The sequence below is a fragment of the Euprymna scolopes genome, chromosome 33, assembly GCF_053919585.1.
Source record: "Euprymna scolopes isolate OS-2025 chromosome 33, ASM5391958v1, whole genome shotgun sequence".
Classification (NCBI taxonomy): domain Eukaryota; kingdom Metazoa; phylum Mollusca; class Cephalopoda; order Sepiida; family Sepiolidae; genus Euprymna; species Euprymna scolopes.
In genome coordinates, this window is record NC_136514.1 from 61,702,658 (window position 1) to 61,726,823 (window position 24,166).

The 24,166-nt window shown below is 25.9% G+C and overlaps 1 protein-coding gene across 1 annotated transcript in view; it reads right to left on the reverse strand.

Annotated features, from left to right (window-relative positions):
* Positions 1-24,166, reverse strand: part of LOC145258256 (neuronal acetylcholine receptor subunit alpha-10-like) — an 800,162-nt gene that overhangs the window by 96,454 nt on the left and 679,542 nt on the right. The window contains exon 5 of the mRNA XM_080116238.1: positions 8,183-8,328. Coding sequence (XP_079972364.1) covers positions 8,183-8,328 — 146 coding nt within the window. The remainder of the gene's footprint in view (positions 1-8,182; positions 8,329-24,166) is intronic.

The following is a 24,166-nucleotide window of genomic DNA, read 5'->3' on the forward strand; positions in this document are numbered from 1 at the left end:
TATCATTTTATTAACGATATTCTAATGATTCTATTAAAAAAACATTTCCACGATATCATTTTTATTAACGATATTCTAATGATTCTATTAAAAAAACATTTCAACGATATCATTTTTATTAACGATATTCTAATGATTCTATTAAAAAACATTTCCACGATATCATTTTATTAACGATATTCTAATGATTCTATTAAAAACATTTCATTATATCGTTTTTATTAACGATATTCTAATGATTCTATTAAAAAAAACATTTCAACGATATCATTTTTATTAACGATATTCTAATGATTCTATTAAAAAAACATTTCAACGATATCATTTTTATTAACGATATTCTAATGATTCTATTAAAAAAACATTTCCACGATATCATTTTATTAACGATATTCTAATGATTCTATTAAAAAAACATTTCAACGATATCATTTTTATTAACGATATTCTAATGATTCTATTAAAAAAACATTTCAACGATATCATTTTTATTAACGATATTCTAATGATTCTATTAAAAACATTTCCACGATATCATTTTATTAACGATATTCTAATGATTCTATTAAAAAACATTTCAACGATATCATTTTTATTAACGATATTCTAATAATTCTATTAAAAAACATTTCAACGATATCATTTTTATTAACAACATTTCAATGATATTATTTTATTAACAACATTTCAATGATATTATTCTATTAACAACATTTCAATGATATAATTTTTATTTACAATGTTACAATGAAACTAAACGCGATTATTGGTTAAAGCCAAATTTTACATTGAAATAATCTCTTCACTTTCTGTGCATTAGTTCTGTCTATTGTCTATACATAATACAAAGTATTTTCAATATTATCGGGATTTTTCGAACTCTTGTTCTCATCTTAAGTGTTATTTTCACAATGTTTTGGTCAATGAAACCTTCGATCTTCCTCAAGTATATCTTGTCGAACTCAGGAATATTTCTATCGAACTCGGGAATCTTTCTGTCGAATTCGGGGATCGCCACGGAATTTCGAAAGGAACACTGTATTTGATTCACCGGGGAAGCATTTTCTTGTTCTGTCAATCATGACTGGATAGATTTTCTAAATAATTCCCAATGACTCAAAATACAATTGCAGGTTATAAATCATCATCCGTAAAAAATTCCAATGATTAATTTTTTTTTATTCGGTTAAATCTAATAATTCATCTTTAAAACAAAATTTAATTGGATAGATTCTGACCCAAAACACATCAATACTTCCTCCTTTGTCAGAAACATCGCTGACGGAATATGAGGACTAAAGGACAAAATAAGGGAAGCGAAGGTTACGAGGCAGCGAAAAGTAGACCCTATCGTTATTTTCTACGTCTCTATTTACTAGCGATATCCCCCCCTCCTCCCCGGCGTGGAAATATATTTCTGGTCAAAGATTTCCTAGGAGAAATAAATTAAAATATCCCCATGTTTCCAATTTTTGCCTCGAAAGAAAAGTTTAAAGAAAATTTTAATGTGTAATCAATTAATAAACATTGTTCGCACATTGGTTTGATTTAAATAAGAACATCAGTGCATCATTTAAAAATGAACATGATCGAAGTTTTTGAAAAAAAAAACGATAAACTATTTTAACAGATACTGCATTGTTACTCAGTTACTTTAAATATTAACAAAAAATAAAAAAATAATAAAAAAATAATTATCGAAATGTTAAACCTTTTGGATACATTCTTATTTGTTTCATTTTATTTTTGTTTTATCAAAGGAAATATTTTATTACATTCTAATATATTTCAATTAATTATTATAGTCAACCAATAATTCTATGTAGTTGGCCTTAAATGGGATCCAAGTAAGCTTTTAATAGTATTTTCCTTACCCATTTTCACACCAAGCAATGCATATTGTCACTCGAATGTAAAGAACTAGTATTTGCAATCGTGCCTAGCACAAGGCTGAGAATAGTTTCGCATCGAGATATTTGTTCATATAACATTTAAACTTCTGCAAGTTATTGCAGTCAGGGAAGCAGTAAACAGGTAGTGAATGCAAAAATCCAGCAGCCCGAAGGAATAAACTATTAGAGTAGAAGACATTTCGACGTTGTTTGACTGTGAAAATAATCTCTCACATCCTGAATATATATATATATATATATATATATATATATATATATATATATATATATATACATACATATATATATATATATATACATATATATATATATATATATATATATTTGTTCCGTCACACAATGTTATAGAGTAAAAAACTACCGAACACATTTATTTGAAGTATTAAAGGGACTTAAGAAAACAAATACCAAGTCAGTACGTCCTGAATCAAATTATTTAACAATTTAATAATACCTATATAGAATACCTATATAAAATGCCTATATAAAATACCTATAGAAAACCTGTTGAAAATAGTTGCGATTACAATTTAGGCAAGCTTAAATGATTCCTGGAGAGACAGCTGGCAACGCGAAAAGAAGGCAAACAAAGAAACTTGGCTTGAAAGGTGATGCCATGCGAAGTTCAGACGACTTCAAGTCTATTTTAGCCGGAGGAAATGCATAGAAAAAGAGAAATTGCGAGAAACGTAAAGGTGAAAGAACGGAAATTAAAAGCTATGTTACACATGCTCGATTCTGTGATAAAAAGTTATGTGGCTCTGTGCACGAACAAACACACACATACATATACAGCGAATCAAAGTAGATGCTCAGTTAATAGTAACGTCCTTCTATGTTCATGGAAGTAGCTGCTATCGCCATTAGGTCTTAACAGCAGAAACACTACGTGTGCCTTCACGACGTACGAACTCACGACTAACACGATAAACAGCAAAATATCACCTCTTCACTACTTTAATAGTTTCTTCCTTAAGATTCCTAAACTTTGGAATTTCCCTGTTTCCTTTTTTCCTAACTATAATAACCTGCGGAAGTTTAAATAAAATGTGAAAAGATACCGCACAGCTCAACCCTTCTCAGTCATCTTGTTAAACACGATCTAAAATAGTAGCATCTATATGTCGTTTTTGGTGGTAAAAAGAGTAGAACAAGTGAAGCATGATGGCCCTCGTGAGTGCCCAGTGTACAAGGCATAAAATAATGACTAAGTTCAGCATTTGCCCCCCCCCTTATTTAGCGCGAAAAGTCCCAAGGGGACGTCAAATCTTAGTGAAAATGAGCTAATGGTACAGTTGTAGGACTTAACATATGCAAATTTGAGTTCTGCACCATGCAAAAACAAAAATAAAAATGACTAAGTCCGCCATTTGCTCCCCCCCATTTAGCCCCAAAAGTCCCCAAGGCCTTAGCATATTCAAATTTGAGTTTAACACCATGCAAAACTGCTAGATAGACACAGAGAAAATTTGGACAAATATGGTAAAATAGTCCAAAAATGGAGTGTTTTTATTAGCCCTAAAAGAGACCCTGAGCCACACCCAAGAGTTATCGCGAAGTATAGACAAACAAAATTATATAGAAATCAGTTAGTTACAATTTTTCAGAAAGTTTGATAAAAATTCAAGGCATCAATTGTTTTAATAAGCACAAATGTGTAAATTTTAGCCATTTTAACAAGCGGAGTTTATTGCGGAAAATCCGTTCTGTTACTTTTTACCTATATCATATTTAATGTTTGTGCAAAATTTCAAAAACTTCCAAGGCGTAGTTATTGAGAAAAGTGTGGAAGAACGAACGGACGAACGGACAAACAGACGGGGTGTATTTACAGGTCTACCCTCCTTTTGTCGGGGGGGGGGGCAAAAGAGTAATTTATCGGTTGTCTTCATTGCTTGGGAAATATTATCTAAACATTGTCATCTTAAAGGAAAGAAAAAAGATCGTTCGCTTTTGTTTATTACGTTTCATTTCAAACTTCCCTTCCGCGACGTTATATTCTGCCATATAGTCATATTTCTAAAAGTGTAAAGTTCGAATGAAACTGTCCACTTTTTCTTAGTTTATATTTAGTAGATTTCATTTTTATGTTAACCTCACGTTTACATACCCGTAGTTTAATATTGCTACATAGGTAATAAAGACATGTGACTATGAAACTTTTGGACATTGCCTTTCATAAATAAAATTGGTCAAAGTTAGATATTTAATGAATATTAAATGTATTTTGTGATTGTCGATGTGAAGTATAACTCACGTTGGGAGTAAGTATTTATCAGCCCTGGTCTTAATAAGAAATCGACTCTGCAGCTTCTTGGATTTTCTTTATCATCTCCCATTATCCAAACTTTTCTTGAAGTTTATACATTAGATCTATTGCTTTTTCTGCTTTTCGTAAAATCGATTTTCTCTTTTTTTAACATATAAACTATTCTCTATCTCTACAAATCTACTATTAGACCGCATAAGAATACGTTATTATATTTGTGCTGGTGAATCTCTGTCGCATTTTAGAGTTCTTGATAATGTGTATACACATATCTACTTTTTTGTTGACCCCACCTTTCCGTCTTATATGAAGCTTATCTCTCTCAAAGACGTAATGTAGCTAGTATCAGTCTCTTTTCTATGTATAGTTATAGCACGTGTTTTCAGAATTCCCTGATGTATTCCCTGCTTTTATTTGTTTCAATTTAGTTTAGTTTGTTGGTTTAATGGTCTTCATCAAATTCGCTGTTCAGATACCTTGTTTCAATGGATCTTCTTATTCCAGCATCTTCTTATTCCAGCATCTTCTTATTCCAGCATCTTCTTATTCCAGTAGCTTCTTATTCCAGTAGCTTATTATTCCAGTAGCTTATTATTCCAGTAGCTTCTTTCCAAGAACGCCAGGCTTCTAGAACTATTTTCTTGCTTACTTTTTGCCGCCTCCTTGTAGTCTTAGTCTTTTTAGGACCAAGGTCAATTGACATTTCTTATATTTGCGTTAATCATCTATCATTCATTATAGCCCCTTACACCAAGTGGCCTCATGGCTTGCCTAGAGTGATTTCTATAAAAGAAAAGATTAGGTGAGTATTTTAAAAGCTAATAAACAAGAAAAGAAGCACACTGGGCTACAAAAGTACTTGAGCGACTCCGTATGCATATCCATATAATTAGCAGTTAGCTTATGTTTACCAAAGATAAACGGTAACAGCTGAAAGGGTAGACCTCCTAAAATTGAACAGTGCCATAGCTGGACCTGACAAAATCAAACCCTCCGTCGGACTTGTATCCAAAAACAACTACGCAGAATTGATTGTTCAAAGGAAGTGTAGTAATACTTTTACGTGACAACATGTGCTTGGTTGGCCAATAGAAATAAAGTGTGGCGTCAGGTGCGAACGAGCGAATAAACTGTTCTTTAATTAATTATCAAAAAGGTTACAAGTTTGGGGAAAGTGTTGCTGAAAGGCGGTAGATTAGAAAAACGGGGGGGGGATGGAGGCTTGGTGATTAGAGGGGGAATGAAAACCAAAGAAATATTTTCATTCAAACCAATTGATTTTGTTTTGACAATAATCAGCTCCCAAAACTAACACTGTCAAGAACGAAAGGTCATCTTGAGTGTAGAGGCATTCTTGTAAGAAAAATAAATGTATCGGTGCCAAGCAAAAACAACATGTCGAGTCAGAGGAGCTTTTCCATGCAAAAAATTTATCGAGCCACGATCAACAGACCGCATTGGTCTTCTCGTGTTTAAGTAAAAATTTCTCACTGAAGAATTCAAAGGAATTCAGTATTTATTTTGTAAAGCGTTCTGGCGTCTGATTGGTTCGTTCTTGTCGCTCATGCTTATAAACATAATCGTTCAAACCCTTTTAATATGCCAAAAATACGACAATATTAAAGAATCGATAAGACGTACAGAATACGTCACGCATGAAATCATTAATAGAATTTGTAATCGTTTTCTAGAATCTGTAATCTTTTTTTAGAGTCCGTAATCTTTTTCTAGAATTTGGTAGAAATAATCTTCAGATAAGACTTGACTTGTCCACCAAGTATTACTCAAGAATGCCCAACAGTCTTAGTTTCAGCCTTTTTTAATGATATGCAGGACCACTTTGGTGATCGTGTCATCATTAGGGGTGGATACTCCATAAGGCTCACACTCACTACACCTTACTCCCGAATTTTTATCCGTGAAAACAAAACTATTTCTGAATTCCAGAAGATCATTAAACCCGAGCAATAGAAGATTGTATCAGAGTTATTAAGAATTTTTACATATGTGTTATAGCCTTTAAAATATTGTTCGATATTCACGACGGAAATTTAGTGGTTAAATCAGAAATCGATTGAAAATTAGGAACTTATCTTTTGACCAAAATTTCCGTGACGTTCGCAGTCGATTCCCGATACAGCTCTAAGTTAATTTATGTGGAGCAAAAAATTTGAAAACAATCTGTCTCCATCATAAATTACATTGTGGAAAGTTACGTAATTGGGGAACTTCTTTCCATTTCCTCTACCCCAATCTTCTTTACCATCAACGGCCGCCCAACAACCGATCGAAAAAAGAAAAGTTCATCAAGAAATATCCTGTACGCTAATAGGTTCCTCTCCCACGAAAAATAAATAAATAAATATATTTCAACATTTCTTTAAAAAATCCGTCAACTTGTTTTAGGAAACAAAAGAAAAGTTTTTTTTTAACAACAACAGAAAATAGAAAAAAAAATTCCTTGAAAATTTGTTTTAAAAATGTATAAACTTTCATAAAAACAATTCTTGATAGAAAAACTTTAAAAAATTATTACACTCACAGGAGATTATTTGTTATTTTTGTTAATTATTTTATTTTATTTTACATTTCATATGTTATCATGTTACTTATGTTTCCCGGCGTCATTTATTTTATTCGGCTTGTTCCGGCGGTTCTCGTCAGCTGTCAGTCGAGCCCGAACCAACGTCACGGAAATCCGTGTCAAAAGAAGCATAAGTACCAAATTTTATGTGTATTATTATTATGGTTAGATTGGAAAAAAATTAATCACGAGGAAAACATATTACTGAGGCGTAATGTGCTACTGTGATAGATGCCAGATTTATATGGAAAACATGGACAAGATATTTAAATGACATTAAAATTTCTGCATGTTGGTACTGTCGGGGTAAAAGGAAAATACAATGAGAATTACTGAGTATATCGATCCCAGAAAAGAAGCTATCATATTAGACAATCTTATATTTTCGAAGGAATATCTAGAGTAAGGGAATTTTTCTGTTGGATTAATAGAATACATTTTTGTTGAATACATTTTTGTTGAGAGTTAATTGGAACAAGTTTTTATGCAGTGCATGAAAAATAAACAACTGCCGACATGTTGCGAGATGAGGCTTAAGCTTGACAGATGGTGGGTGACATTATGTTGAAAATATTTTCTTGTATTTTGTCCAAAAGTAATTGAAAAGTGATTGGTGCACCAGCTCTTATATGACACCCATACTTCATACAGGGAGGGGTTTAATATAGGTATACGATATGAGTTTTTCTAGAAAGCTTAACTTTTCAACAGACTTTGCAACATCAATGCATTTCGTATGATTTTAATTATTCGGACTATTTTTACAACGTTTAAGTCGATGTAACTTCCGAATTTCTTTATGTGTATCTCGTCAGACTAGTGGATTTCCGTCGAAGTCAATAATCTTTCTGTTGGACTCGGAAATTAGCATGAAATCTCGAACGGAGCGCTTTATTTAACTCACGCTGATAACATGACTAGATAGAAGTCCTACGTAATGCTCAGTTGTATTTTGAGTGTCGTCTGCAATGAGGATTGCACTTTCAACCCTCATCTAAAAATTTAGAAACATATCAAAAAGTTGCATTTTAGGGCATTTATGCTGTACAAAAAAATGATGCTCAATTATAAGACTCACTGAATATTTATAGCACGCTACAAATCTCTTGTTACTTCACAACCTTACGCGAACATGTCTTTTGAATCCACAATACATAACATATACATATATAACTTATGGTATTGGACTGATTTCGTTCCATATAAATTCTTTTCATTTTATAACCCTACTACGCCAAAGGCTTCCTAAAAATGTAATCGTCCATCGCTGCGTTGGATTAGACTCTTCAAAATACTTTATGCAAAAGATTTTATTAACAAGACATTCTTCGTAATAATACGCTGCATGAGATTCCATAAGAATATAAATTGGTTGTTAGTCGATACATTTTCCCAAACTCCTTATACATTACTTACGAGATCGACGATCTGATTGAGTCGAAGGCCAAACCGGACCATTAGAATAGTGGAAGCATTGATAACAGGGCGAACTGATTTCTCATAACCGGTCATAAGTTCTCGGTAGAGGCGTTGTTCGTCCGGGACTCGACCGCACTGGCATACTAGAAAAGAAAAGAGAAAAGAACAAAAATCAATATATGCGCACAAGAGTGAATGAATATAGAAAATATCAGTGAGAAAAAGTTCACGATTCCCTGAAATTCTTTTTTGAATTCGATATCTCACCAGAAAAATAACTGAAGAAATGTTTAGAAAACAGCAATGTAGGACAATTTGATTATGCAGAAAACACCAATACAAGATAATTTGAAATATACTTTCTTGTTCTCTGTTTGATACTGCAAATAAAACCGCCAAGATCCCTTAAGAAAATAACATTGCAACTAATTTTATATATAAAACTAGGAGAATACTTGTCCCAGGGCAGGTAAAATTCGTGGAACAAAACAGTTTTGTATCACATTTATGCCTTCTTATAAAAGTTAAAATCAAGTCACTAAACATTTGCATTTAGAATCCGTATTCCAATTCTCATCAAAATCCATTATATGGTTTTGGTTCTAAAAGATATTTACAATTTAAGCTTTAAGCTTAAGGCGACTTAAGAGTAAATTGAAATTCAGGGAACTTTGCTTAATTAGGGTCTAATGACTATGGATCAAATTCAATTGAAATGGAAATTTGTGCCCTACCAAATTCAACATTTTTATACATTTTATGCTCCAAAATAAAAGAAATAGAAAAGAATATTCATGAATTTATGTCGATTACCTACTTTTAAAATTTCACAAAAATTAAAGGAATATGAACTTTAATTAATGAGACTCTTTTATATCTATTACATAAAACCAAGCTAAATATAACCCGCATTATGCTCATTCATGCATGTTCCAAATTGTTCATAACTGTTTCAAATTGATAATGATATATTAGTTTGAAAGTGAATAATGTTCATCCAATGTCTAAATAGTACATATGATATAATTACACCGATTCTAGTTAGAGAACAAGAGTTAAACAATGTTGATCCAAGTCAGTACCAGATTGGTGATAATTTAGGAATACCAGGCGCTGCATGTAGGAGGATATCGACACTTCATACAAGAACTGTAAACATCTAACGTTATTATCTTCCATTATCGGATTATGCATGCGACTGGCGATCATTTGTGAACTTGATATTTCCATGAAACTTTCTCCGTCGCAGGAAGACTATGTAATCGGTTTAGGGTGAATGCCGACTGAAAAAAAAATATATAAGCATATAAACTTATCTAATCTTTCTCTATGTAAACGTAGGCATACTTACATGTTTTTATATTTATAAATATTAGAATTTTCTTTACTTTCTTGTTGAGAATAGTGTTTTTAAACAAAAAGTAGATAAAATAATCCGTTTCATTACACAAATACACTAAATATAAAGTGCTAATCAATAAAGTTATTGTTAATAAAAGCTGGTCCACTGCTCCAATTGGTCATGCTGAATCTTTTTAAATACTCTGTCTCATAAGGAATCTCCACTAACCGGAATTTCTCACTTCTGATTTAAAATAGAAAAGAAAGCGTATATTTAACACGTTTCGCACGGAAGGTTTTAATGCTGCCCTGCTTTGCTTTTTTACTTAAAAGCCACCACTTATCAAGTATACGGGGCATATTCGACGATAAGGGTTAATGAGTGTAAAGTAAAAGATGAGACAACAATGTGATTAGTAATGCTGAAACGTGAGTTTAATTATATAAGAGAAGAGTTCAGCAAGAACATATTTAACTTAGACTTGAACCCGACCGTGTTTATAGTCAGCTGGAAAGAAAGAAGCTAAGACGTTTTGTAGAATTGAAAGAATTAAATTATCTCCCTTGTTTAAAATAAGAATTAGTCCCACAGTACATGATGTGGTCGGTTGCGATGTTTTGCATCGTTTGAACACTCTTGGGCTTATGGTAAATAACAATTGGCATTGATTTTGAGTCTAGTAAGATTTTATAACTTCATATAGGCGTTTATAAAAAGATATTATGGAATTCATATCCTTTTCGGAAAAAAATTCTTTAATAATTAATACATATAATAAGTCAATAAATAAAACTAAAAAATTCTATAATAATTAATACATATAATTATTCAATAAATAAAAAAAATCCTATAATAATTAATACATTAAATTAGTCAATAAATAAAACAAAAAAATTCTATAATATTAAGTATATATACTTAGTCAATAAATAAAACTAAATAATTATATAATTATTAATATATATGATTAGTCAATAAATAAAACTAAAAAAATTCTATAATATTAATACATATAATTAGTCAATACATACAACTAAAAAATTCTATAATAATTAATGCATATAATTATTCAATAAATAAAACTAAAAAATTCTATAATAATTAATGCATATAATTAGTCAATAAATAAAACTAAAAAATTCTATAATAATTAATGCATATAATTAGTCAATAAATAAAACTTTAAAATTCTATAATAATTAATGCATATAATTAGTCAATAAATAAAACTAAAAAGTTCTATAATAATTAATGCATATAATTAGTCAATAAATAAAACTTAAAAATTCTATAATAATTAATGCATATAATTAGTCAATACATAAAACTTAAAAATTCTATAATAATTAATGCATATAATTATTCAATAAATAAAACTAAAAAGTTCTATAATAATTAATACATATAATTGGTCAATAAATAAAACTTTAAAATTCTATAATAATTAATGCATATAATTAGTCAATAAATAAAACTAAAAAGATTCTATAATAATTAATGCATATAATTAGTCAATAAATAAAACTTAAAAATTCTATAATAATTAATGCATATAATTAGTCAATACATAAAACTTAAAAATTCTATAATATTAATACATATAATTAGTCAATACATACAACTAAAAAATTCTATAATAATTAATGCATATAATTATTCAATAAATAAAACTAAAAAGTTCTATAATAATTAATACATATAATTAGTCAATAAATAAAACTTTAAAATTCTATAATAATTAATGCATATAATTAGTCAATAAATAAAACTAAAAAATTCTATAATAATTAATGCATATAATTAGTCAATAAATAAAACTTAAAAATTCTATAATAATTAATGCATATAATTAGTCAATACATAAAACTTAAAAATTCTATAAAAATTAATATGTATAATTAGTCAATAAATAAAACTAAATAATTATATAATAATTAATATATATGATTAGTCAATAAATAAAACTAAAAAAATTCTATAATATTGATACATATAATTAGTCAATAAATAAAACTAAAAAATTCTATAATAATTAATGCATATAATCAGTCAATAAATAAAACTTACAAATTCTATAATAATTTGTGCATATAATTAGTCAATAAATATAACTAAAAAATTCTATAAAAATTAATATGTATAATTAGTCAATAAACAAAACTAAAAAATTCTATAATAATTAATACATATAATTAGTCAATAAATACAAGTAAAAAATTCTATAATAATTAATGCATATAATTAGTCAATAAATAAAGCTAAAAGATTCTATAATAATTAATATGTATAATTAGTCAATAAATAAAACTAAAAATTCTTTAATAAATAATGCATATGATTAGTCAAAAAAAAATTCTATAATAATTAATGCATATAATTAGTCAATAAATAAAACTAGCAATATTCTATAATAATTAATACATATAATTAGTCAATAAATAAAACTACAAATATTCTATAATAATTTATATATATAATCAGTCAATAAATAAAACTAAAACATTCTATAATAATTAATATATATAATTAATCAATAAATAAAGCTAAAAAATTCTATAATAATTAATGCATATACTTAGTCAATAAATACTACTAAAAATCTATAATAATTAATATATATAATTAGTCAATAAATAAAACTAAACAATTCTATAATAATTAATATATATAATTAGTCAATAAATAAAACTGAAAAATCCTATAATAATTAATGTATATAATTAGTCAATAAATAAAAGTTAAAAATTCTATAATAATAAATACATATAATCAGTCAATAAATAAAACTTAAAAATTCTATAATAATTAATATATATAATTAGTCAATAAATAAAACTTAAAAATTCTATAATAATTAATATATTATTAGTCAATAAATAAAACTGAAAAATTCTATAATAATTAATATATATAATTAGTCAATAAATAAAACTTAAAAATTCTATAATAATTAATATATATAATTAGTCAATAAATAAAACTTAAAAATTCTATAATAATTAATATATATAATTAGTCAATAAATAAAACTGAAAAATTCTATAATAATTAATATATATAATTAGTCAATAAATAAAACTTAAAAATTCTATAATAATCAATATATATAATTAGTCAATTAATAAAACTGAAAAATTCTATAATAATTAATATATATAATTAGTCAATAAAAAAAACTTAAAAATTCTATAATAATTAATATATATAATTAGTCAATAAATAAAACTGAAAAATTCTATAATAATTAATATATATAATTAGTCAATAAATAAAACATAAAAATTCTATAATAATTAATATATATAATTAGTCAATAAATAAAACTTAAAAATTCTATAATAATCAATATATATAATTAGTCAATAAATAAAACTGAAAAATTCTATAATAATTAATATATATAATTAGTCAATAAATAAAACTTAAAAATTCTATAATAATTAATATATATAATTAGTCAATAAATAAAACTGAAAAATTCTATAATAATTAATATATATAATTAGTCAATAAATAAAACTTAAAAATTCTATAATAAGTAATATATATAATTAGTCAATAAATAAAACTTAAAAATTCTATAATAATCAATATATATAATTAGTCAATAAATAAAACTGAAAAATTCTATAATAATTAATATATATAATAAGTCAATAAATAAAACATAAAAATTCTATAATAATTAATATATATAATTAGTCAATAAATAAAACTGAAAAATTCTATAATAATTAATATATATAATTAGTCAATAAATAAAACTGAAAAATTCTATAATAATTAATATATATAATTAGTCAATAAATAAAACTTAAAAATTCTATAATAATTAATATATATAATTAGTCAATAAATAAAACTGAAAAATTCTATAATAATTAATATATATAATTAGTCAATAAATAAAACTGAAAAATTCTATAATAATTAATATATATAATTAGTCAATAAATCAAACTTAAAATTTCTATAATAATTAATATATATAATTAGTCAATAAATAAAACTAAAAAATTCTATAATAATTAATATATAATTAGTCAATAAATAAAACTTAAAAATTCTATAATAATTAATATATATAATTAGTCAATAAATAAAACATAAAAATTCTATAATAATCAATATATATAATTAGTCAATAAATAAAACTGAAAAATTCTATAATAATTAATATATATAATTAGTCAATAAATAAAACTTAAAAATTCTATAATAATTAATATATATAATTAGTCAATAAATAAAACTGAAAAATTCTATAATAATTAATATATATAATTAGTCAATAAATAAAACTTAAAAATTCTATAATAATTAATAGATATAATTAGTCAATAAATAAAACTGAAAAATTCTATAATAATTAATATATATAATTAGTCAAGAAATAAAACTGAAAAATTCTATAATAATTAATATATATAATTAGTCAATAAATAAAACTTAAAAATTCTATAATAATCAATATATATAATTAGTCAATAAATAAAACTGAACAATTCTATAATACTTAATATATATAATTAGTCAATAAATAAAACTTAAAAATTCTATAAGAATAAATACATATAATTTGTCAATAAATAAAACAAAAAATTCTATAATAATTAATATATATTATTAGTCAATAAATAAAACTAAAAAAAATTCTATAATAATTAATATATAAAATTAGTCAATAAATAAAACTAAAAAATTCTATAATGATTAATACATATAATTAGTCAATAAATATAACTAAAAAATTCTATAATAATTAATGCATATAATTAGTCAATAAATAAAACTTAAAAATTCTATAATAATTTATGCATATAAATAGTCAATAAATAAAACTCAAAAATTCTATAATAATTAATGCATATAATAAGTCATTAAATAAAACTAAAAGATTCTATAATAATGAATGCATATAATTAGTCAATAAATAAAACTAAAAAATTCTAAAATAATTAATGCATATAATTAGTCAATAAATAAAACTTAAAAATTCTAAAATAATTAATGCATATAATTAGTCAATAAATAAAACTTAAAAATTCTATAATAATTTATATATATAATTAGTCAATAAATTAAACTTAAAAATTCTATAATAATTAATATATATATAATTAGTCAATAAATAAAACTTATAAAATCTATAATAATAAATGCATATAATTAGTCAATAAATTAAACTTAAAAATTCTATAATAATTAATTTATATAATTAGTCAATAAATAAAACTGAAAAATTCTATAATAATTAATGCATATAATTAGTCAATAAATAAAACTGAAAAACTCTATAATAATTTATGCATATAACTAGTCAATAAATAAAACTAAAAAATTCTATAATAATTAATGCATATAATTAGTCAATTAATAAAACTAAAAAATTCTATAATAATTAATACATTTAATTAGTCAATAAATATAACGAAAAAATTCTATAATATTAAGTATATATAATGAGTCAATAAATAAAACTAAATAACTATATAATAATTAATATACATCATTAGTCAATAAATAAAACTTACAAAATTCTATAATAATTAATACATATAATTAGTCAATAAATAAAACTAAAAATTCTATAATAATTAATATATATGATTAGTCAATAAATAAAACTAAATAAATTCTATAATAATTAATACATATAATTAGTCAATACATACAACTAAAAAATTCTATAATAATTAATGCATATAATTAGTCAATAAATAAAACTAAAAAATACTATAATAATTAATGCATATAATTAGTCAATAAATATAACTAAAAAATTCTATAATAATTAATATGTATAATTAGTCAATAAATAAAACTAAAAAAATTCTATAATAATTAATACATATAATTAGTCAATAAATTAAACTAAAAATTCTTTAATAAATAATGCATATGATTAGTCAAAAAAAAATTATATAATAATTAATGCATATAATGAGTCAATAAATACTACTAAAAATCTATAATAATTAATGTATATAATTAGTCAATAAATAAAACTTAAAAATTCTATAATAATTAATATATATAATTAGTCAATAAATAAAACTTAAAAATTCTATAATAATTAATATATATAATTAGTCAATAAATAAAACTGAAAAATTCTATAATAATTAATACATATAATTAGTCAATAAATAAAACTGAAAAATTCTATAATAATTTATATATATAATAAGTCAATAAATAAAACTGAAAAAATCTATAATAATTTATATATATAATTAGTCAATAAATAAAACTTAAAAATTCTATAATAATTAATATATATAATTAGTCAATAAATAAAACTTAAAAATTCTATAATAATTAATATATATAATTAGTCAATAAATAAAACTGAAAAATTCTATAATAATTAATACATATAATTAGTCAATAAATAAAACTGAAAAATTCTATAATAATTTATATATATAATAAGTCAATAAATAAAACTGAAAAAATCTATAATAATTTATATATATAATTAGTCAATAAATAAAACTTAAAAATTCTATAATAATTAATATATATAATTAGTCAATAAATAAAACTTAAAAATTCTATAATAATTTATATATATAATTAGTCAATAAATAAAACTGAAAAATTCCATAATAATTAATATATATAATTAGTCAATAAATAAAACTTAAAAATTCTATAATAATTAATATATATAATTAGTCAATAAATAAAACTTAAAAATTCTATAATAATTAATATATATAATTAGTCAATAAATAAAACTGAAAAATGCCATAATAATTAATATATATAATTAGTCAATAAATAAAACTTAAAAATTCTATAATAATTAATATATATAATTAGTCAATAAATAAAACTGAAAAATTCTATAATAATTAATATATATACATAGTCAATAAATAAAACTGAAAAATTCTATAATAATTAATAAATATAATTAGTCAATAAATAAAACTGAAAAATTCTATAATAATTAATATATATATAATTAGTCAATAAATAAAACTGAAAAATTCTATAATAATTAATGCATATAATTAATCAATAAATAAAACTGAAAAATTCTATAATAATTAATATATATATAATTAGTCAATAAATAAAACTGAAAAATTCTATAATAATTAATATATATAATTAGTCAATAAATATAACTAAAAAATTCTATAATAATTAATGCATATAATTAGTCAATAAATAAAACATAAAAATCTATAATAATTAATGCATATAATTTAGTCAATAAATAAAACATAAAAATCTATAATAATTAATGCATATAATTTAGTCAATAAATAAAACTGAAAAATTCTATAATAATTAATATATATAATTAGTCAAGAAATATAACTAAAAAATTCTATAATAATTAATGCATATAATTAGTCAATAAATAAAACATAAAAATTCTATAATAATTAATGCATATAATTTAGTCAATAAATAAAACATAAAAATTCTATAATAATTAATGCATATAATTTAGTCAATAAATAAAACTGAAAAATTCTATAATAATTAATGCATATAATTAGTCAATTAATAAAACATAAAAATTCTATAATAATTAATGCATATAATTAGTCAATAAATAAAACATAAAAATTCTATAATAATTAATGCATATAATTAGTCAATAAATAAAACATAAAAATCTATAATAATTAATGCATATAATTTAGTCAATAAATAAAACATAAAAATTCTATAATAATTAATGCATATAATTAGTCAATAAATAAAACATAAAAATTCTATAATAATTAATGCATATAATTAGTCAATAAATAAAACATAAAAATCTATAATAATTAATGCATATAATTAGTCAATAAATAAAACATAAAAATTCTATAATAATTAATGCATATAATTAGTCAATAAATAAAACATAAAAATCTATAATAATTAATGCATATAATTAGTCAATAAATAAAACATAAAAATCTATAATAATTAATGCATATAAATTAGTCAATAAATAAAACATAAAAATCTATAATAATTAATGCATATAATTAGTCAATAAATAAAACATAAAAATTCTATAATAATTAATGCATATAATTAGTCAATAAATAAAACATAAAAATCTATAATAATTAATGCATATAATTAGTCAATAAATAAAACATAAAAATCTATAATAATTAATGCATATAATTAGTCAATAAATAAAACATAAAAATCTATAATAATTAATGCATATAATTTAGTCAATAAATAAAACATAAAAATCTATAATAATTAATGCATATAATTAGTCAATAAATAAAACATAAAAATCTATAATAATTAATGCATATAATTAGTCAATAAATAAAACTAAAAAATTCTATAATAATTAATGCATATAATTAGTCAATAAATAAAACATAAAAATCTATAATAATTAATGCATATAATTAGTCAATAAATAAAACTAAAAAATTCTATAATAATTAATACATATCATTAGTCAATAAATAAAACTAAAAAATCTATAATAATTAATGCATATAATTTAGTCAATAAATAAAACATAAAAATTCTATAATAATTAATGCATATAATTAGTCAATAAATAAAACATAAAAATCTATAATAATTAATGCATATAATTAGTCAATAAATAAAACTAAAAAATTCTATAATAATTGATGCATAGTATTAGTCAATTAATAAAACTTTAAAATTCTATGATAATTAATGCATATAATTAGTCAATACATACAACTAAAAAATTCTATAATAATTAATGCATATAATTAGTCAATAAATAAAACTTAAAAATTCTATAATAATTAATGCATATAATTAGTCAATAAATAAAACTAAAAAATTCTATAATAATTAATACATATCATTAGTCAATAAATAAAACTAAAAAATCTATAATAATAAATACATATAATTAGTCAATAGCCCTTTTTTTTATTATCAACAACCTTACGGTTTCTGAAATGAGACAGGGTTATACATTTCATTACATCAAATGTATATTTTCAAATATTTGTACTGGTGTTTTGTTTCCTTAATTTCATTCATCCAGAGGAAGTCTCAAAACAAAGGCGAAATGTTGATGAACACATAATTTGGTTTATTCCGTTTTTATCTCTCTCTTTCTTTCTCTCTCTTTCTGTAAATATATATATATATATGCATATATATATGTATATATATGTATATATATATATATATATATATATATATATATATATATATATATATATATATATATTTCTGTCTTTGAATGAATAACTGGGAAAAATATTTCTTAATTTATAGTTTCCATGGAGCTACTTAAGCTACCATTTCAACTAATGAAGACGCCATCTCGAAAATGATTCCTGCAACCGCAAAAGACATCTGCTCTTAATTGAATTTGATTCTTAACATTAAAGATGATTGTTAAATATTGCTTTGCGATTTGAAAAAAAATGGAGACGACTACTGACTTCGATATTGAAACAAACATATTTCTCTATGAGATAGATAAGTAACATTTCGATATAATTGATGGAATAAAATATTCAAATATGCAAATAAAATATTTTCGTCAAATTAAACAACAAACAATAAAATAACTAACACGAGGAGAATAAAAAAATTATGAGACAAGGTAAATGTTTGATTGGATAAAATTGAAGTGAACTACATGGATGTACCTAAGTGCACACATATGCAACATATGATGAATTCTCCTGTCGAAGAGCAAACTGTAGTATATTCTCTGATATTACACTTAATCTTTTTTGTCTTTGGAAATTTTATATAGGCAGGATAATTTCGTATTTGTCTAAATTTATAGTGCCCTTTTTGATTGATTTTAATTTTCTCCAAATTTAAAACAAACCTTCGCGGGGAGACAAGTAGATAAAGGCACGTTATCTTTTAGAGTAATATTGTTCCTATTTTTTTTTTAATTTATATACCGCTATAAAGAATTGGGATTATAATTTTCAATATTAGTTCACTAATAACTGGGAGAGTTTCTGATGACTTTCCCAAGTATAGGTAGACGTGATTAAATACGTTAGTTAGAAGTAAAACATCATATCCGTCATTGATAACTTTGAAGGAAGAAATTTATCATAATCGTACTGGAAGTTAAAAGAAGTGGAAGTGCAAAAAACGGTTAAAGAGAAATGTGTGAAGAAAGATCAATATGAACGATTTACAATCGCTCAGATTTGAATGTAATCTGAAGCAGATTGAACTTTTCGAATGTCAACAACAAAAGGACTGAAAAACCAGACATCAAAACATATTAGGAACATGTGAAAAGGGTTGCGTGGGCGAATCTTTGAAACTTTCTACTTAAACCTATTCGTATTTTAAAAAGTCTATGATGTCTAAATTTTATAACTATTTGACTTTCACCCTCCATCACTCATAACACATTGTCATCACTGCACAGCACCGTGTAAATACGGCTTATATATGTATTCTCTTAGTCTGTTTTCCCATTCAATGTTTTATCTAGGGTGATCTGACACAAATTTGTAAAAATCTTTGTTATATTAAGGTGAAGCGGACTAAGTATTATGGTATCCGTTTGATACAAATTAGGTATAATAGTGATTAATGGGGATTAGTCACCACAATACCACATTTACTCTAGAAATTATCTCAGAAATTACTGAGCCGATCTGGCTGAAATTTTGTATGGATCTATGCCATGATAAAGTGCAGCGAACTGAATATTGATATCCATTCAATGATTAGAGGTTAAAAAGGAATAATAAATTGAATGCAAAAAATGAGCACAAATTAAACCATATTCAACCATCAATTTGGCATAAAGCACTTGTTCTAAGCCAACGGTTTATAATTTTTGTCTATTTTCAACGCGCAAAACATCTAATATATACCATAGTCGAGTACACTACAAGATGGCTGGCACTATATTTAAAAAATATCATACCACCTTAAAAAATTAACCCTCAGCAATATTTATTCACATGTACACCCGTTTCAAAAAGTAATTTTATTATAACTATAACATTGAGGTAAAATAGTTTTCTTCATCGTCATATAGACTTTATTTATAGAATGTATAGAGTTTATTAATTCTATCATATATTTTGTAATCTTACATTTTCAACTTAAGCATGGCAAAACAAACGATATTTTAGAATTTCATAACCGATGGGACAACAAGACGGATATAGACGCGCGAGCACATCTATCAATTCATTTCAATGTTCAGTGTGACAGACCGACGAAAGTCGACCGACGAACTCATCTAAAAATAATTAATCTAGTGAAACTGGGTATTCACAGATAATTAGAACACTGTTGAGTGCAGTCAACCTTAACGAGATCTTCTAATTTTATACCGTTAGGCATAATTACTGACAAGTATAAACACAGCAACAAGACTGGATTGAAAATAAAACGGAAGTTTGTGGTAAAATTAGATTAACTATCATGGCTCGCGTAAATAGCAAGGGTGATTAGAGAAAACATGTTCTAATTTTATCATGTTTAATACATATTATTCACCAGCAGGCATACTCGGTGTTGTTTGGGAAGACATAAGGACTCATTTGTAATTATGTTTACAACACCGAACCAAATGTCAACTATTATTTTGTAATTTCAAGTTACAAATGAAATAAAATTATGTTTATTGTTTATGAATTCCAATGTGAATGAAGATTCCGTATTCTTCTTCTTTTTCCTTCTACTTCTTCTTCATTAGATTAATTTAATCTAATTTAATTAAATCTTTTAAAAAAATAATAAAAAAAAGTATTTTGGGACGCAGATGTTAAAGCCAAATTCTCTTCAACAGTTTGCATTTTGGAGACGAGCTTGTTCGGGATAAGCGGCTGCTATTTTAATTTTTCTGTTTAATTTAAAATATTAATAACTACATTTTATTTCAGTACTTAATTTATATTTTTATTTTCTGATTGTTTTATTTAATGATATTGTTTTCTCGTCATTAATGGTAATTATATCTACCAAGTTGATTGCAAAAATAGATCAGAAAATTGTATTCATTGTTAGTTCGTGAGAGGTGAATCTATCACCATACTTTCTCTTTAAAACACGCCGGTTGGACTTTTATAAAGTACAATACTTAATAATTTTTTAATGGAGTGTAGAGAACTCTTTGTGGATGCGTTATCGGCAGCTCCCGTTACTCTCGCTTCTCCTTATTTGTCCCTCAGTCCTCATTTTTCTAATGAGTGATTTTTCTGAAAAAGAGAGAAGAAAAGGCGGTATTCTAGGTTGGCAGCATTTTGCGTGAACAGTCAACAGAGATGGCGGAAATTTTCCGCTTCTATGTCTATCCTTGTAGCCATGTAACTAGTAAGGGTGCTGGAAGTAAACGTTTTATTTGGGCTGATGTTATCCGCCTGATAGTCAGGGACCCGAACCCTGGATTAACCACTAAGAAGACTGTCCTATCAGCAGGTGCAAAGTACTGGGGCTGCTGTATTGCCATTTGGTGAATGGAGTCTGTGCCATGCAGTAGCTTCTGGTGGGGATTCCCGATGCCATATTAGTGGGTAATTGTTACGGCTTTACCTTATCATGTCCTACAAAAAAAAATTTCTTCGTTTCTTTTTCTCTCTTAGTTTCCCCTCTCTGTCCTGCTCTAAGCAAGTCTGACGACCTAGTCCACAAATTCCAAAATTCCATCATGACAAGTTTCAAGAAAAAAATGCACGTATAAACCCGGAACTCCAACATCCAAGTTAGACCACTACTACCATGTCTCCTTCTCTAACATCAAAGGTCTACGTTTTAAGCTTCCAGAGGTTGAAGCTCAATTACAGGAGACTAAACTAGACCTTTTATTTTTAAGCGAAACTGGCATTGGACAGACTATTTCCCTAAATGAGTCTGTAATGAAAGGATACTCTAACTTAACTTCTAAATCTAACCCCCAAGATAGATATGGGCATGGAATATGTGCCTATATTAACGATAGCTTTCCATGTGGAAGGGACATCTCCAGAGAAGACCCTAACTTACCCTATATGTGCTTCCGGGTTGCATTAGCTTACACTACTGCATTTATATTTACTCTCTATCGCCCCCACCACAGCGGAGTTACTATCTTTAAAAGCATATCTGAGAAAATTGACCAAGTTCTATCAGCTTATCCTTCAGCTAACATTCACGTATGTGGAGACTTCAATGTTCACGATGTGGAATAGTTGACCCACTCAAACAAGACCAATGATGAGGGAAGATTCTGTCATGATTTCTCCATTGCTTATGACCTCACTCAGATTGTTCACGAACCCACCCGTGTGCCCGATAATGATGGCCAGTATGCGAGTCTCCTCGACCTTTTTCTCACAATTTGCCCTGAACTATATTCAGTTTCCATTCTGTCTCCTCTTGGATCTTCTGACCACTCAGTTGTATCAATTAAGATAAATATGAAATGTCCTCAGACGTACCTCTCCATCATACAGTATATCGATACACTATGGCTGACTGGGATAGTTTCCGTACATTTATATCGGATCTACCTCTGCGTACCATGTTTAAAAAGGATGTGTATCAGATCCGACGGATAGTTAAACCTTGATTCCAGTAAAGCAACCGGCCCTGACGGTATTCCAATTATAGTACTAAAAAAAATTCAACCAGAACTAGCGTCCATCTTCCCATCACCCTGGAAAATCTCATCAGTATGCCCTGTATTTAAGAATTCAGGTGACCGTTCATCCCTCTCTCAGTACAGGCCAATAAGTCTCCTATGCGTCATGAGTAAGTTGCTGGAATCTGTGTTAAATAGAGAAGTAATCAACCATCTCAGCAAAAATAACATTCTTAGTGACACACAATATGGCTTCCGTTCTAATAGATCTACAGCAGATGTGCTGACAGTTATATGTCATAGGATTAGCGAATCTCTCGACAGAGGCAACATTTCTAGGGCAATTGCTCTCGACATATCAAAGGCCTTTGATAGGGTATGACATAAAGGTTTACTTCACAAGATCTCCAGTTATGGTATAGCTGGAAATGTCTTCTCAATTATTAAATCATTTCTCTCTGATAGGTTCATAATAGTAGTAGTTGATGGGCAAAAATCAGAAACTCACAGTATTAATGCTGTAGTCCCTCAGGGGTCCATACTGGGCCCAACTCTTTTTCTGATCTACATTAATGATCTTCCAAATCACATCCTTACATCATTTGTAGACATTTTTGCTGATGACACTACCATCTATGGTAGCACATCTAAGACAGTAAACAACCAAGTTCTCTCCGATTCTCTCTCCTCTGATCTTGATCTCGTTGTAACAATGGGGACAGGAGTGGATGTTTACTCTAAAACCAAGCTTCTATCTTTACATCATTACCGTTCTGAACCTCATCTGCTATCAATTAAAATGAATGGCTCTCGTCTTGGGGAGTTTGGACAAGCTTCTGGGCTTGACCTTTACTCCAGACCTTAAGTGGAATACGTACATCAAATCTGTTGCCAAGGCCGCTGGAAAAATGGTCGGATCCTTCTATCGATCCAGTAGATATCTCACTGCTGATGCAATTCTCTATCTATATAACAGCCAGGTACGTCCAATAATGGAATACTGCTGCCACATCTGGGCAGGCCCTGTTCTGCCTTGATAGGGTTCAAAATAGACTTCGTGGCCTGGTGGGAGATGTCCTTTTCTCTTCGCTGAAACCTCTATCTC